The sequence below is a fragment of the Mercurialis annua genome, linkage group LG7, assembly GCF_937616625.2.
Source record: "Mercurialis annua linkage group LG7, ddMerAnnu1.2, whole genome shotgun sequence".
NCBI classification, from domain to species: Eukaryota; Viridiplantae; Streptophyta; class Magnoliopsida; order Malpighiales; family Euphorbiaceae; genus Mercurialis; species Mercurialis annua.
In genome coordinates, this window is record NC_065576.1 from 807,562 (window position 1) to 825,268 (window position 17,707).

The 17,707-nt window shown below is 30.8% G+C and overlaps 2 protein-coding genes across 3 annotated transcripts; both read left to right on the forward strand.

Moving 5' to 3' along the window:
• The first annotated feature begins 31 nt into the window (after positions 1-31).
• On the forward strand, positions 32-4,226 carry LOC126656270 (G-type lectin S-receptor-like serine/threonine-protein kinase At1g34300). Of its 2 annotated transcripts, XM_050350789.2 has the most exons (3): positions 32-2,395; positions 2,468-3,020; positions 3,279-4,226. In XM_050350789.2, exons 1-3 carry the CDS (start codon positions 1,054-1,056, stop codon positions 3,835-3,837), a joined length of 2,454 nt encoding a protein of 817 aa, XP_050206746.1. In that variant the 5' UTR covers positions 32-1,053; the 3' UTR covers positions 3,838-4,226. The 2 variants fall into 2 exon arrangements, with proteins under 2 accessions (XP_050206746.1, XP_050206745.1); XM_050350788.2 differs by having other exon boundaries at positions 33-3,020.
• A 9,948-nt stretch (positions 4,227-14,174) lies between these two features.
• Positions 14,175-16,307, forward strand: LOC126654604 (ethylene-responsive transcription factor ERF054-like). The gene has a single exon (XM_050348518.2). The coding sequence runs from the start codon at positions 14,666-14,668 to the stop codon at positions 15,842-15,844; it is 1,179 nt and encodes a 392-aa protein (XP_050204475.1). The 5' UTR covers positions 14,175-14,665; the 3' UTR covers positions 15,845-16,307.
• The last annotated feature ends 1,400 nt before the right edge of the window (positions 16,308-17,707 follow it).

Below are 17,707 nucleotides of genomic sequence, written 5' to 3' on the forward strand. Positions count from 1 at the left end.
CTTCACCTAGTAAAGTTTGCCTATGAGAAAAAAAAAATTAAAATCCAAAAAGCTTAAGCTTCAATCTTTCTGTCTAAACTTATGCTCCATTTCGTATTGGTCTTCTTAAATTAAACTTATCAAATGTTTTAATACTAAGGAAAAGCAAAATATCAATGAATATTTTTTTTCCCTCAAGACTATAAAAAAAACTTTCTAGAAGTTCAAATTCGGAAAAGAAATGGTCCATTCCATCAATACTAATATGTTTGAACAAGAAAACATAAATGAAAATTTGAGACCCGGTTGAACACAGCAATTTTCGATCAATGAAAATTTACGGAAACATACATAGATGTCAAACAAAACAACCAGAAGTAGATTAACTAAAATTCGATTAAGTTCACGCGCTTATCGAGACATTTGATGTTTGGGTTTGACTCGATAACTAATTAGAATAGCTCAACTCAATATTAAACGAGTCAATCTCAAGTCAATTTCGAATAGCTCGCGAGTCGGATCGACTCGATTACACCCCTAATCCGGAGCCACTTCTTGGACATTTTTAAACTGATTTTAAACTGATCGGTTTTGGTTTTCGGTTATGGCTCCCGTCCAAATTAGCCCATGGGTGGGCCTAGGTGACAAAAACGCTCTCTCACCCTTAAACAATTTACAAATCAAATCGAACTAAAAGTGACTTTTTTGCTTTTAATATTTTGATTTTTAATAGTTAAAACTAAAACTCAAATTCAACTTTTATTCAAATACTTTGATTCAATTAGATACCGTCTATTAATTAAATTTTGACTGAATAATGCACACACACCCTAGTGAAAACTTCTATGAAGAAAAGTATAATCAAATTAATGACCGTCATCAAGTGGTCAGAAAAGTTGCTATCAAAATTGAAAAGTATTAACAAATTGAAGGACCTACAATTTCTTATCACATTTCAACATCTTAACACCTCTGTCTTCCTAGAACCTTAAATTAATTCTGCAAACACAAATGCACTCATAAACTAATTAATCTCACAACATGTCAAGATTTTAATTACTCAATTACAGCAAAATGATAAGTTTTCTTCCATTTCTGTCCTTTTTTTGTTTACTTCTTCGTTATTCATCAGCAACTATTACACCAGGTTCAGTTCTGTATGCTTCTTCTGACAACACAAATGAATCATGGAGTTCTGATAACCAAACTTTCTCGTTCGGTTTCATCCCTCTCAGCCCACAAACTTCACCACCGTCATTTCTAGCCGCTGTTTATTATTCCGGCGGCATCCCCATTTGGACCGCCGGTAATTTTCCTGTTGACTCTGGTGCTTCTCTCCATTTCCTCCCCACCGGAACTCTCCGCCTACTCAACGGCTCCGGCGACACTGTCTGGGACTCGAACACTCAGAATCGTGGAGTTTCCTCAGCTTCTCTTGAAGAAACTGGCAACTTGGTTCTCAAGAATGAAACTGCCACTGTCTGGTCAACTTTTGATAACCCTAGTGACACAATTGTCCCAACACAGAATTTCAAAGCTGGTCAGGTTTTACAATCTGGATTTTACTCATTTACCCTTCTTGAATTTGGTAACATAACTCTTAGATGGAATAATAGTATTACATATTGGAGTAAGGGTTTAAATTCTTCTTTTAGTAATGATAATACAAGCTTAGTTTCTCCTAGTTTAGAGTTACAACCAATCATTGGAACCCTGTCTGTTTTTGATCCGACATTGCCCACGAGTGGTGCAATCATAGTTTATAGTAATGATTATGCTGACGGTGGTGATGTGTTAAGGTTTATGAAGCTAGATGATGATGGAAATTTAAGGATTTATAGTTCAGAAAGAGGCAGTGGGATTCAAATAGTGAGATGGTCTGCTGTTGAAGATCAGTGTAGAGTCTTTGGTTACTGTGGAGATAATGGAATCTGTAGTTATAATTCTACTAGTCCGGTTTGTGATTGCCCGTCTCGGAATTTCGAACTAATCGATCCGAATGATAGTCGAAAAGGGTGTAAAAGGAAAGTTGAAATTGAGAATTGTCAAGGCAATGTGATAATGTTAGATTTAGAGCATACATTGCTTTTGACATATCCTCCACAAAGTATTTTTGCTGCTGGTACAGAATCAGAGGTTTTCTTTGCATCTGTATCATCTTGTAGATTGACTTGTTTACAGGATTCAGGTTGTGAAGGTTCAACTTTATTGTCCGATGGCTCAGGCCAATGCTACTTGAAAAGGCCCGGTTTAGTTACAGGTTACACGAATCCTGCACTTCCGTCCACTTCACATGTCAAGGTTTGCCCGCCGGTGATTCCAAATCCATTACCTACTTTGCAAGTCTCTGAGGAGAGTGACGGTTGGAAGGTGGACGGTTGGATTTTAGGCGTCGAGGCGTTGGCTATTATTATAGGTATGTGTATCTTGGAAATTGGATTATGGTTCTGTTTTTATAGAAAAAGCTCTAAATTTGGTGGACTATCAGCCCAATATGCTCTTCTTGAGTATGCATCGGGTGCTCCAGTTCAGTTCCGGTATAAAGACCTTCGAGGCGCGACGAAAGGGTTCAATGAGAAGCTTGGAACAGGAGGGTTCGGTAGTGTGTATAAAGGAGTTCTTGGTAACGGAATGATAGTTGCAGTGAAACAACTTGAAGGAATTGAACAAGGTGAGAAACAATTCAGAATGGAAGTTGCTACTATAAGCAGTACTCACCATCTGAATTTGGTGAGACTGATCGGATTCTGCACGGAAGGGCGACACAGATTGTTGGTTTACGAGTTTATGAAAAATGGTTCTCTTGATCAGTTTCTTTTCATAACGAATAATAATAATCAAATGGGAAAATTGTTGAATTGGGAGCAGAGATTCAACATTGCTCTTGGAACTGCCAAGGCAATCGCGTACCTTCATGAGGAGTGTCGAGACTGCATTGTTCATTGCGATATAAAACCTGAAAACATTCTGTTGGATGAGAATTACAGCGCCAAAGTCTCCGATTTCGGACTTGCAAAGCTGATAAATTCCAAAGAGCAAAGGTACTTCGAAAATAACTCCGAATATATGCTTGTTTGTTTTTATTGTAGCCAAGTTCGCTTAATTGAATAAGGAAGTCTTGCTACAATTGAAACAAATACTTCAAATCGGACTATAATTGACTAAACTGAAAGCTTTCATTAGAATTAACAAGAACGGGAAAACCTTTGAATTTTTTGAGTCATTAGATCTATCGAAGTATTAAGGCAATTCATAATATTATTCATTTTTTTTCTCTGTTTCTTTCAAATTTCCAACAGATACAAGACACTGACGAGCATCAGAGGGACTAGAGGATACTTAGCACCAGAATGGATTGCGAATCTTCCTATAACATCAAATTCCGATATATATAGTTACGGAATGGTTCTGTTAGAGATCGTGAGCGGAACGAGGAATTTTGATATGTCAGCAGAAACAAATATGATAAGGTTTTCAGTATGGGCATATGAAGAGTTTGTGAAAGGGAATTTTACGGGAATTATTGACAGAAGACTTGCAGAACAAGAAATTGATATGGAACAAGTAAAGAGGATGATTCAAGTAAGCTTTTGGTGCATTCAGGAGCAACCGACAATCCGGCCGAGGATGGGAAAAGTAGTTCAGATGCTAGAAGGAGTAGCAGAGATTGACAAGCCACCGGCCCTGACGGTCGGAAATCCTGAAAGGCCTATCGGTGTCTCTCACAGAGGCTCGGGACCTGTTTCTACCTCGCCTTCATCATTCCGAGCAGCCGGATTCTCGAATTTCACTTCCGATGGAAACTTGGAAAAGGCTTCGGCTTCCCTTATATTTTCAGGAAACAACTCAATTGCATAGTCATTGTAAATATGTTGTTTTGACATTCTTTTCATTGTACCTATATAGCCTGAATTGCTACTTATAATTAGTACCAGGGGCGGATCTACTTGAAGGCTAGGGTAGGATAGAGCACGGGCTGCCGTCAAATAATCGAAGGAGTCACGGTGGAGGCCGGTGGAGCAGCAGCAAATATTTGTTGCAGGCAGCAGCTTTCAGCCATGGCTGCTCAAACGAAGAAGACGACCTTGTTTTAGTTTAGGTTTACAAATTTATGGGCCAAGTTTGGGCATGGTTTGATTTTGTATAAAATGGGCCAATCTGTATAGTAAACCGATGAGTTCAACAGTTCCTTTTATTTTAGACCCAAATTATCAAATTTCTTAAATCAATTCCTATTTTTTTATAAAGTTTTCCAATCATCCCTTATCAATAAATTTAATTTTGAGAGTACAAAATTCTTTAATCCAAATTCTTCCTTAATTCTCTAGCTTAACTCCCTAAATTTTTTAAACTATATACCTCTAACTTTTTATCTTTTAAAATTAAACTAAAATCCTCAATTAAAAATTATCAATACTAATAATTTTTTATTTTCTCTCTTTTATGATTAAACGACATCCAATCTTGTTTCTTTTTGGTATTTTATTTATACATATTAATTTAAATTATATTTTTGTACAATAAGTATATTAAATTTACATCTAGGTTATTTAAATTAATGTAGTCTTGAAAAATAATTTAATTGATTAAACTACATCAAGTGAAGTTTTTGTTTAATTAGTATCATTTTATTCTATTTTATTGATGATTAATGAAATACTTATTTTAATGATTTTGTTTGTGTATTTTTTTAGATAATAAAACTAAAGAAAACTAATCAAGATGATTTTTCAGTTAGATTGTACTTTTTTTGTTAAAATGTTAAAAAATTATCATAATATGATTAAAAAAAGGTCATTCGGACATACTTTTGATATAAAAAAAGGCGTGTTTGATTTAATTCGGCCGATAAAATTAAAATTATGAACAACAAATTCTGATTGATGGATATGAAGCCCTTTTTAGAAAATTATTCAATATTTGTTAATAATATTAATTTTATGTAATAGTATTTATATATTTAGTATTGTTTAGCCAGAGCTGGAAAAAAAATCCTGGATCTGCCACTGATTAGTACTAAGCATTGGTTTACTTCAGTTTGATTAAAATTGAACGAAATCAACTAAACTGAAATTTGTTAAATATCTAATATTATTAACATTTATAGCCTAAGTGTCTTATCTAATTTCTTTATTCATTTAAAACAGTCAAAACAATATCTTTTTGCATTAAAAAATGCTAAAAAACTCATCTTGGCCTATAGAACGAAAAGTTTAAAAAAGTTGAAATGTATACCGAAATCAACTAAACTGGAATTTGTTAAATATCTAATATTATTGACATAATGTTTAATCCGATGTTTTTGTTTATTTAAAACAGTCAAAACGATGTTGTTTTTGTGGAAAAAAATGTCAAAAACTCCTCTTAGCCTATAGAATGAAATAGTTTAAAAAAAAGTTAAAATGTATAGTGCCACGTTTGGTAGAATGTACTTAAAACAAAACATGAAAATATTTAATGTCAATAACCCTAATTTATAGATCATGTACTATACATATGGAAGAAAACATATATAATTTAAATTTATTTTTGAATTATTATCCAATAAAGTGTATGCCGATGTATATGTAATTAATATTTTAAAATTAATTGTTTTAGATATTTGTTTGATTTGTTTGATTATTTAGTTTTTAAAAAGTATCTAAACCGAATCAAAAATTGCAAAATATAAGAATACAAACCAAACCGAACATTCATAAAAATACGAATCAAACCAATCCATATACTTAATTATTTAAATTATGTGAAGCATGCATTTTCCGTGTGCTGCCCACTACTTATTTCTATTAAATCCGATTGATAGGTTCCTGGAATGCAAGCATGACTGTATCATAATAAAGTTTAGGTATTGAAATGTTTTTATTTCTATTTTTTTAAAGTTGACTATAAAGTATCTGTAATGTCAAACAATTTTTTATTCACAAGTGACAAATTTAATTTTATTTTTATGCAAGGCTATCAAACTCTTTACCAAATGCTTATTGGTCTTTATTTCTGGCTTATAAGTTATATCATCCGTCATTTTCAAAAAAAAAAAAATTTATATCATCCTTCTGTAAAATCATACACTCTCCGTTTTTTAGTTGTCTATTTAGTAAAATATAGTTGTCCATTTAAAATTTTAATGTGATTTTGGCTATTATTTTCTAAATTTATCCATCCCTAATTAATAACTCTATATTTTAATTTAAAAAGTATTTATTAACAAATAGCGCTATATTAATATTTCTCTTTATAAGTTAAGACAAAAAGAGCACTATCTTAGTATGTATCATCTTGACTAAATGGACAACTAAAAAAACGAAAGCAGTAGAGCATTTAAATAAATATAAACAATTAAAAAAATGAAAAAATGTCACCATATACCTCAAAAATTGAAAATATTATGTTAGTGACTCAACATAATATTTTTGGCAAAATCCCCTTTTTTTAATTGTTCCTTTTCAGCTCTACCTCTTTCAATGAAAAGTTACTAAATTAACCCTCTCCTATTATTATTATTGTGTACTTGATTTAGTCAATTTCCCCCCTCTTTCCCCGCCCCCACTTCCTTCTTCTCCCTCACTCCTCTATTACTGTAATTTTATTTTTCCCCAATTTCTTTAGCATGCACAGATCGGTGCAAGTGGCCGGACCTTTAGTGGTCGGTAGCCGGAATGCTAGACTTGTGGTGGTTGGTAGCCGGAGATCGGTGGCCGGAGCTTCGTAAGCCACTTGTTTCTCTTCTCACTGTCAGCGATGGAAATGGTCATTATATTAATTATTCAAATTTATGGTGCCGGATTGTGAAAGTTTTTGAAATTTATCTAAAGAATTAAACGATTTAAGGTTTAAGGAAATTGAAAATGGTGACTTCTTAGAAGTTGTGATATGCTAAGAAGGAATGTTAAACAACGGTCCGGCATGTGATGGCATTTTATGGACATAACTGACATGCATGTTTCTTCATGTTCTTATTATATTATTTTTTTCATTTTCTCCACAACTGTAACTAGGAAAGCATTCACTATGATTTTCTTTATTATTCACAATTTTAAATTAATAGTAGATTATAATTAATTTTTAATTTTACAATTGATTTGTTGATGTTGTTGATTTTTAACTAAATTGAAATTTTCTGTTTATAGATGGAAAGGGATTTGAAGTTTAGGGAAATCAAAGAAAATGATGGATAATTTCTTCCTCTCAAAACCAATTGAACATGTTGAGGAGATTTCATTGCATTGGGATAAATCAGAGCAAGCTTATGTGAACTGGATAATTAATTGTAATTGAGGAAGAGGATAATGTGCAAAGAATGAAGAAAAGGATAAAAAGAAGACACTTTTTTTTTTAAGTTATAGAACCAGTTTAATTGTAATTGAGGAAGAGGATAATGTGCAAAGAATGAAGAGAAAGAAGTGGCGACGAGGAGTAGTAGAAATTTGAGAAAAGAGAGAATAGTTCGATGTTATTAGATGACAAAAATGGATATTAAAAGTAAAAAATGTATAATTTTGAAATTACATGAACATTGAAAGAGGTCAAAAAATTATTTAAATTTTATTAAATTGATTAAAAATTGAATAATTTTTTAAGTGAAATGTATTCCACAGTTTATAAAACTGAAAATCTACCTTACGTGAACCAGATGTAAACCTATATCAACTAAACTACCTTTATTCGATTTTTAATAAAAAAAATCTTACTGCTCTTTACAATCTTAAATGACATTTTATATAGAAAGAATTTTGAGATTTAATGTAATGTACAAATTGAATATCTCTTTTAAATGAAATGTGTTTGACAACCCATAAAACCGAAAATCAACCTGATATGAACCAGATGTGGACCTATATAAAATGAACTACCTAATTCAATTTTTAATAAAAATTGTCTTACTGCTCTTTACAATCTTAAGTGACATTTTACATAGAAAGAATTTTGAGATTTAGTATAATAACAAATTGAATATCTCTTTTAAGTGAAATATATTTGATAGTTTATAAAACCAAAAATCAACCGAATGTGAACTGAATGTCAACCTTTATCAACTGAACCACATCAATTCACTTTTTAATAAAATTTTGTCCTACTGCTCTTTACAATCTCAAATGACATTTTATATAAAAAGAATTTTGAGATTTAGTGTAACCACAAATTAAATATCTCTTTTAAGTGAAATGTATTTGACAGTTTATAAAATCGAAAATCAACCTGATGTGAACCTATATCAACTGACCTATTTTGATTCAATTTTTAATAGAATTTGTTTCATTGCTCATTACAATATGGCCTAATGTTTTAAAAACCCCCGACCTTTTAGCCCCTTTTCAATCATACCCTGACGTTGCAAATTTGTCAATTTTACCCTATTTTGCATTTTTGTGTTTCAATTATACCCTGAAAAATTATATTAACGTTTTTTGCGTTTGGAAATTTGTTTAAAACATTCTACATGTCTCGCATATATTAATTGTATATTTTTAAAATTTATTTAAATTTAGTTAAATTAATTAAGAATTTAAATTAGTGTTAATTTGATTATGCTTTTTAGTTAGTTTTTAAAAATAAATGACTTATTTGTATTTTTTTGAATAAAAAAGAATTTAATTTCATGTTTAGACTTAATTAATTGAATGATTTCATCATTTAAGTAAAAAAATTAACAAAAATTTAAATATTGGGGTACAATTGAAAACAGAAAATTCAAAAGTGGGTAAAATTGACAAATTTTCAACGTGGGGGTAGAATTGAAAAAAAGTTTAAAGGTGAGGGGTTTTTAAGTGATTAGGCCTTACAATATTAACTAGCACTTTATATAAAGAAAATTTTGAGATTTAATATAATATACAAATTGAATATCTCTTTTAAGTGAAATGTATTTGACGATCTATAAAATTAAAAATCAACCTGATGTGAACCAGATGTGAACCTATATCAACTAATAAACTAACTTAATTCAATTTTTAATAAAATTTGTCTTACTGCTCTTTACAATCTTAAACGATATTATATGGAGATAATTTTGAAATTTAGTATAATATACAAATTGAATATCTCTTTTAAGTGACATGCATTTGACAGTTTATAAAACTTAAAATCAACTTGATGTGAACCGGATGTGAACTTATATCAACTGAACTATCTTGATGTGTGAAATAAAAATTCCACTAATGGTTAAAGGATTAGGAATGTTCATGACAAACAGAGTTCACAAAATGACCATGAACAAGGTAACAATCCTAATTTCTAATGACAGATATCCAAAACAACTAAAAATAAACATATCCTTTAAGCAATTAAAAAAATGAATTCTATTGACATAACAATTCAATTATCAAAAGTTTTTAATAACCAAACACAATTTAAAACCCAAAAATATTAGATTAAGACCTGAATTTGCAGCACATATAAGATAATGACATTAATGGCTTTATATATGAACCAAAACAACATAACTACATAAGATCCTTAACTTTTGATTCAAATCAAACATATAAAGAGATTAAAAAAAGATAAAATTTTGATTCATTCAATCATTTCACAATGAGCAATCTGTCTTTCTTGAGCTTTAACTTTAGAAAAAAAAAAGAAGCAAAATCAACCTAAAACATCATGGAATCTTATATATGGTTCATCAGAAAGTGTATATTGCCATTAATTCACTAATTTCCACTAGAAACCTAATTTGACAACTCAATAAACCATGTCTCAATATAATTTTTAACCTTCAGAACATAAGAGATAACTCAGATCCACGAGAAAGAACGGCAATTTTTCCGACGAGACCGTGCAAATAACCACGAGAGAATTTGATCTTCAAATTAGATCTAATAGACCTGTAGAAGAAGAGATACCAATTTTATATCAGCAACACCGATGACGATTGTACTCAAACAAAGGATGGCATCAGTTTAATCGGAAAGAAGAGATCACATCCACCGCCATGGAGCTAGAAGGTGGAAAAGAGTGTCCGCTTGCATTTGTTCAACTGATAATATATAAACAGTAAACATATAGAAGGTTAAAGTTGTCCAATTTAATTACAATTTGGGTTATGAGGGATTTAGGTAAACTTTTTTTATTTTTTGAGTGATTACTGCAAATTTCAAATTTGTGAGGTAAAAATAACACAGAAGTGCTATTTTAGGGGATTTGTGTAAAAAACCCTTAAAAATACACAGTTACTTTAGTTTAAATTAGTTCTTTTATTCATTTTTTTTATTTTATAATTTATATATATTATATAAATATAAATAATATATTAATGACTAATTTGTCTATTGATATATTTATATTAAAATATAAAGTCATCAATTTCTTTGAGGATAATTATACATGTTAATTAAAAATAAATATAATTTTTAAATTTTAAATTGTTTAGCAAATATAGAAGGTGGCTTATAATTTATAAAACGGGAAAAATAGTAATTCGAGACCTGAGGAGTTCTCATTTAATGCATACATTAATAAGTGACACACAAACTTTTTTTTTTCTAGAGGTTCAAATTAAAAATATATAATACACTTTAAAATAAAATATAAAAAATAATAATATAATATTTTATATATTAAAGTTTGCAATATAAGTTTTATATTTGTAATCTATTGATCTTTAATATATCTCCTTTAAAAAAAATTACGATCTTAAACAAAATTAATCTTTGTTTAAATGAGAGAGAGTAGCATATGCTACCTGATTTGTCTACTCTAATTTTTCCTTATTATTTTTATTTAAATCTACATATTGAAATTTCCACAATGATGGAATTGACACCACGTGTCTCTCCCTTGAGTCATCTTACCAAACTCACAGGAAAATAGTAGTGGCTTCTTTACTTTCTCTTTGGACCTTTCCTAAGCCCTTGCTTGATATTTCAGAAACTTTCCAGAAAATTTTCTTAAATAAATTTAGGTATAACTGATTTTATTAAAATCGTTAAATAAAAAATAAATAGATATAATCTAATAATATAAAACAAATATAATATCAATATCATCACCGCGCTACGCGTGTTAAGCAAATAAACTAGATCCAATTTCTATAATCGCAGACTGTATCTAACTTTAACACTAAATGATTGTAAATATGAAATTAGAAGAATTTTTTATTAATTCAATTCTTTAAAATAACAAATAGATATTTTACATTCGGTTGAACACATATTTGTATATGAATTATAAATGGACTTGATCTTAAATAATAATTTTTCTAATAAAACACAACTCTAATAAAATTAGTACAAATAACACTCTCTGTATTTATAAACACTTAGAAAATAATGCCAAATTTTAAACTTTTCATATCCCAAACTAGAAACTGTCACATAAATGATCCAATTTTCTATTGTTGAGAAATATTTAATTTATAGATGACATTATGGAATGAATTAGCTACCTAAAACAATTTTAAAATCTAATTAATCAGTTATTGTTTATTTTATTTGGAGAATGGAAGTACTATAAAATTAGAATGTGGAGTGAAGTTTATCTTCAACATACAATAAGACTTTGTGGGTTTCATGTAATAGCTAGACTTAAAATAAATCAAACAATTAAATAAGCAAATATTAATTAATTAATGCATGATAAGAGTGATCATAATTGATGAGAGAAGAAATTATGCCTACGTGGACCACCGACACGTGCCGATTTGCACCGACTTTTCAAAGAAAACGTAATACATATTGACTTTTTGAAGAATACAAATAAAAAATAAAATAAAATTGATTGCAATTAAAATGAAAAGAAAATGAGTTCCACCGAAAGTAACCATGAACCATCAATTGGCTATGGCGTGGGATTGATTTTCTTTTTACTGACACTTATTCATGTTTTCTGTATCATTATCCTAAACCCTAATTCACAATTTACATGCTTTTTTATACTTCAGATCATGATTAAATTGATACACTGCTTCTTTTTTTTTCAAATTAACATACATACAAATACTAAAAAAATAATATACTAGCTATTTCTAATATTATTATACTTTTACTAAATAATGACTTAGGGTGACTCTTAAAGTACATCAAAAATATTAATAGTAACATAGTCAGAATTTTTTAATTAATAACGTTATTAAAACTGCAACAAATTTAAGTTTTGGTAACTACTAATTATTTGATTATTATATTTTAAATTTTTATTTAATTCATCAACTTTAAAAAATTTAAAACTTGTCTAATTTAGAATTTAACTAAAAATTTTAGTTTGTCGATTTAGAATTGAGGGAGTACTATTTTTTTCAATCTAAATAACTTCATTTGCTTTTAATGCAAATCACTTAAAATAGAATGCATATATTTACTACTTTCCTCTTATAAAAAAATATAGCTCCAACCAATTGACTACATATACGATCTGGTTTTGACTTGTCAAAGTTCTAGTACTTTACATTCTGAAACTTCTAAATTATATTTTAATTAGTTTTTTTTGTGTTTCAAACTATTATTTTCCTTGTTTATTTTCAAAATTATAATGGCCAATTATACAGTGGAGAGTTTAGAATTTTTTTTTGACTCCAGCTTAATTTTATTTCTAATTTTCTGACATTCCGAACATAATTTTCATCTAACTCTAACTTTCTAATCCCAACTAGAGTTGGAGCCTACGGGCTTCGATGGAGAAGAAACTCCGGCGGGTGGTGACAATCCATCGTTTTTTCCGGAAAAATATTTTTAATCTTTTCGTAAGCCGATTTCGTGCAAAGGGTATTTTTTTAACGGTTTTAATTTTAAAAAATTATTAATAATTAATATAAATTAAATAAAAAAATAACTATTATTTGTTTATTATAGTGGGGGAGAAGGTTTTTTTTATAATTAATAATATTAGCATTTAATTAGACTATATGTAAAAATGAAGGACTATTTTAAATTTTTTCCAAATAAAAAGATATTAATTTAATATTTTGGGGTACAATTAAAATATAAAAAGATAAAATAGGATAAAATTAAAAAAAATTCTACGTTAAAATATAATTGGAAAAGAAGTTAAAAGTGTGGGGTTTTGAGTAGGACTTTTAATTATTTAACTAGTTAAATAGGTCACGATAACTGGTGTTAAGCTGCAAAGTGGAATGGTAGTTAAATAATGTGTTATTTATTGTGAAAAGGCAAAAACCAAATAAAAATGTAACCTAGTACCAACTCTATTGCTATAAAAATGTAACAACACAAAGCATATATTTTTCTATTTGTCACCGCCCAAATCCAATTTTAATTTATTGTACGGACACATGAAAAACAGTTATTTAACTGCTATTCTTTTTCTGCTTCCCGCTCTCTCTAGTTTGATCTAAAAAGTTAGAGAGACAAACACATAATAAGACAGTTAATTAACTCCTATCATATGCGAAGGAGCTAATAAAATTAAAATACATTGTTCAAGAAATTGTTTGATTAATATTTCATATCATTAACATCATGTATTAATATGTCAGTGAGGCCCGCACGAATTTGGTCTATTGGTTTAAATCTCAGCCATCTGGGCGAAAAATCGCGAATTCGCCCTTTCTTAATATGGAGTGGTTGAGGTTGGCTTACTAACCTTTATATCCCGGAATTACCAGGTATGTGGACGATCCCTTGTCTGGTCCGTGCACCGTTAGTAGGACTGGACATTCCAGGATTGATCATGATATTAAATTTCGGCTTTTTAGAGTGAGTTCTCGTTACCAAACAAAAAAAATATGTCAGTGAGGTATAGTTCAGTGTTCAACTAATACAATGCATTTTTAGAATTCCAGTTTTGAGTCTCAGCACAATTAGTTTATTCTATTTCAACATAATACATATGGAACCACTAATTTAAATTAGATTTTATCTCTGAAGAAAACAAACAGCATATAATGATATATAGTAATAATTTTTATAATCATGTTAACAACAAATTAAAAAAATAATCCATTGCAGTCGACATGCCACGTCATTTTATAGTACTATATTTTAACATTTGTAAATATATTAGTTCTGTTTTAAATATTGCTGAATACTTCTACATAAAAACAAAATTTATCAATAAATTTTAAAAGAAGATAAATATATTTTAATAACAAAATATCTACTCCATTTTTTTAATGTGTTTTGACAATTTAAAGAAAAATTGGAGTGGAAGGAACGAAATTAAAAAGACAAAAACCGTGTAGGACCCAAATTCAGCCAACCAACCACAACTCTTCAACAAATTCTCTACACAACCAAAGATTTTTTTTTTCTTCTCTTACTTATAAAACGTACCGCCTCTGCTTTCTTGATCTTCAAGAACAACTCACTACTCTCCTGCTTTTCTCATAATCTTCATCTTTGCCTCTCTTATATTTTCGCCGGAAAACGCTCCGTTTATTCAAGAATTTAACCGCGCCCTCGGTTACCTCTGGAATTCATTGAGTTCATTGTTACCTGCTCGCTCTCTATTCAAGTTATTACCAGTAAATTGAGATGAGTTGCTTAAGATTTGACTCTAGTTGTTGTAGTATCCGATTCTGTTTTTGATGCAATCGGATCAGCTTTTAAATTGCACTCAAGATTTTGTGTTTTTTTAGAATCTTTCGATTCGGTTTGAATTTTCTTGATACATTTGATTCCAATCTTTAACTTTATTTTCATTTTCTTGAGTGTCTCATTTCTTTTGAGTTTTCGTTCTAGTTGAATCTTCTGGTTATAAATTCTTTAGCGAGGGCGAGCAGGTAGTTCGTAAAAATATGGCAGCAGCAGCTAAAAATAGCAGAGGAAAATCTAAGAAAGGTGCTGATACGAGGCACGAACTGGATGAGAGGCAGCCATGGAAACATGTTTTTGATGAAGCTTCCATGGCAGCAAATATGCCTCTAAACAATATTTACAGTTCCGAATCTCAAAACCCGACTCAGTTCTCGGCTTCTCCCTCTGTTTCTACATATCCTCCACCTTCTTCGACTAGTTCAAGACTTATATTTCCATTCGCATTCGAAGGATATAACAACAATCAAGTCCCTCAGCAGTTTAGAACAAACCCGGCTTTTCCTTATTACCGTCCGCAGCTTCAACTTTCACAAATTCAGCAGCAGCAACAGCAAATGATTTCTTTCTCACAATACCAACAGCAAGCCGCCATGTCGTCTAACAACTCGTCGAGTTTCGCCTGTTCGGACTCAGCATTATCATATCAGCAACAGCAGCAGTTATATCAGTACTGGAGTGATGCATTAAACTTAAGTCCGAGAGGAAGAATGATGATGATGAGTAAGTTAGGACCGGATGGTAGGCCGATGTTTAGGCCACCGATTCAGCCGATTAACACCACGAAACTTTACAGAGGAGTGAGGCAAAGACATTGGGGAAAATGGGTAGCTGAGATTCGTCTCCCTCGGAATAGGACTCGCCTTTGGTTAGGTACATTCGATACAGCAGAAGATGCTGCTATGGCCTATGATCGCGAGGCTTTTAAGCTGAGAGGAGAGAATGCTCGCCTTAATTTCCCCGAACTTTTTCTCAATAAAACTCCGGTTTCTACAGTTTCATCTCCGGAAAAACCTGACCCGCAGGATTCGGGTAGTGTAGATATACAGCCAACTCCAGAACCGACTCAAGGAGACAATCTTGATAATGATTCAGGAACATGTCCGTTGAGTGACGAGGTTAAGAGTGTGGCGGACGGATCAAGTGGCGGAGGAGAAGGCGTGTCAGGGTCTTCTCAGGAATTATCATGGGGAGATATGATGACGGAAAGTTGGTTCAATTCGATTCCGGAAGGATGGGGACCAGGAAGTGCTGTCTGGGATGATTTGGACACGAATAACAATCTGTTATTGCAATCACACGATTTTCATTTTATTACCAATCCGAATCAAGACAACAATATAGGTTCAACTTCTTCGTTTTCTTCGTCTTCTTTTCCGTGAAGCCTTTCATTTGGAACGATCGAGATTGATTGATGCTTTTTTTATCAATCTCTCTCACACACTTTTTCTCCTTCTTTAACCCGTTGCAGATTTTTTGGAAAATCAACCTGTGATTTTAGTCCTACTAAATTTACTTGGTAGAATTTGTTTTCAAATACGCCTTTTTTCACCGGTTGCGGATTTTTCACAAACAGCCTGTGATTCTTTTTTACATTTTCCTATATCAGGAAATTCAAAACTCATCTTTTTCAAGGGTTTTTGATGGCACTATAGTTGATGCTACATAGGTTAGTTATTATAGTTATAGTCTGTTTATGTCATATTGGAGACAGTTTTGTGATCTCCCTAAGTCTCTTCTATCAATCACAAGCTTTGTTTTTGTGCTTGGATTATAGAATTGCATTTGTACATTGATTATGTTTACTTTGAATTTTTTTAATGTCATGTCTCTCTTTTTAGTAAATATTATCATTATGTTCCTGTCTAATTTAGCTTTTGTTTCAGTTACTATTATTTTGCTTTTAATCATGTAAGCCTGATATTGATGGAACCATATATGCTTTGTCTAGGCTGAACTTACATATCCTAATTAACTTATTATACCAGCAAGTTATAGCTCAAACGATATAAACGATAGACAACGTTTTGATAAGGTTGTGAGTTCAATTCCTAGCACAACCGCTGCTAAAAAAAATTAACTAATTTTATATCTATGAAGCATAAATAGTTGCAGTGACTAATTAATTGTTCATGATTAATAATTTTGCATAGTTTCAAACCATCCTTTAAAATTGATGATCACATGCAGATTTGTAGCCGTAAAAATTTACCAGGAGAACGAAATATAAGAGAGAAATTTCTAAATCACGATTTTCTTTTACACCAATCAGGACAGAACTGGGATCGTAACTTTTTTTTCTAAAGGAAGCGTCTCCGATCAATTTCGAGCAGGTTGGGCGCACATGTCTACCTGTGAGTGGCTTCCCCATTGATCACATAGAAAGAGAGAGAATTCTTGAGCTCAAATTCTCTCTTATAAAATATTTTGTACCAAAAGAATATACTGCAAAATCACGAGTGGATCCGTAAAATTAAAACAAATAGTGGGATTCAAGATAAAATGACAATAAGTATATTCTGCAAAAAATGATACTGATAAAAAGTAGCATAATTCACAACTCCATTCTAAGAAAATCTACACATTAGGAATGTAATAAAGAGAAAAAATTACCAAATAAAAGAGAAGAAAAAATTTCATCAATTATTATTGATAGAAATAAATTTAGAAAACTGCAATAAATATTTTATTGATATTTTAAAAAAGAGAAAAAAAACTCAATCGACAAATATTTTGTGTTTAGGTGATGAGATTATGAAGGAAATGATAATGAAATGTGGTGGTGGGAGGCCAGCAAGAGCCGTCCCATGAGATCATATACACATTTCTTAATTGTGACGGCACGATAACGATCAGTGTATAGATTAGATTATGGAGCTATAATAAATTTTTTAAGTAATTTAATCAGTCAACTCACAACTTTAAAATTAATTAAATTATCTAAGGGTGGTCTGGGGAGATAAGCAGTCATAGATTAATAGGAATTAAGTAGTAGTAGCAAATTGTTGTTCCTTTCTTTAATCCAAATCCTGTGAATATTCTTTCTTTGTAACAAATAAATCTCTTGTTTTGGCATTCAAATCTGGATTTGGTATTGAGGCCGTGAATAAGACTTTCATTTATTTATGTCTTTTTTTTCTTAATTCTTAAATAAAATAAAAACAATTTCAGTGCCTTCCTAAAATGTTGGGGAAGTTGAATTCTTAGGAAAAATAATAAATTATATCAACATCTAGTTTTGTATA

Excerpts from the sequence above, each read along its gene's own strand:
- LOC126656270 (XM_050350788.2), top strand. The coding sequence starts at position 1,054 with ATGATAAGTTTTCTTCCATTTCTGTCCTTTTTTTGTTTACTTCTTCGT. Across the intron at positions 3,021-3,278 it reads ATAAATTCCAAAGAGCAAAG|ATACAAGACACTGACGAGCA; the intron begins GTACTTCGAAAA and ends AATTTCCAACAG.
- LOC126654604 (XM_050348518.2), top strand. The coding sequence starts at position 14,666 with ATGGCAGCAGCAGCTAAAAATAGCAGAGGAAAATCTAAGAAAGGTGCT.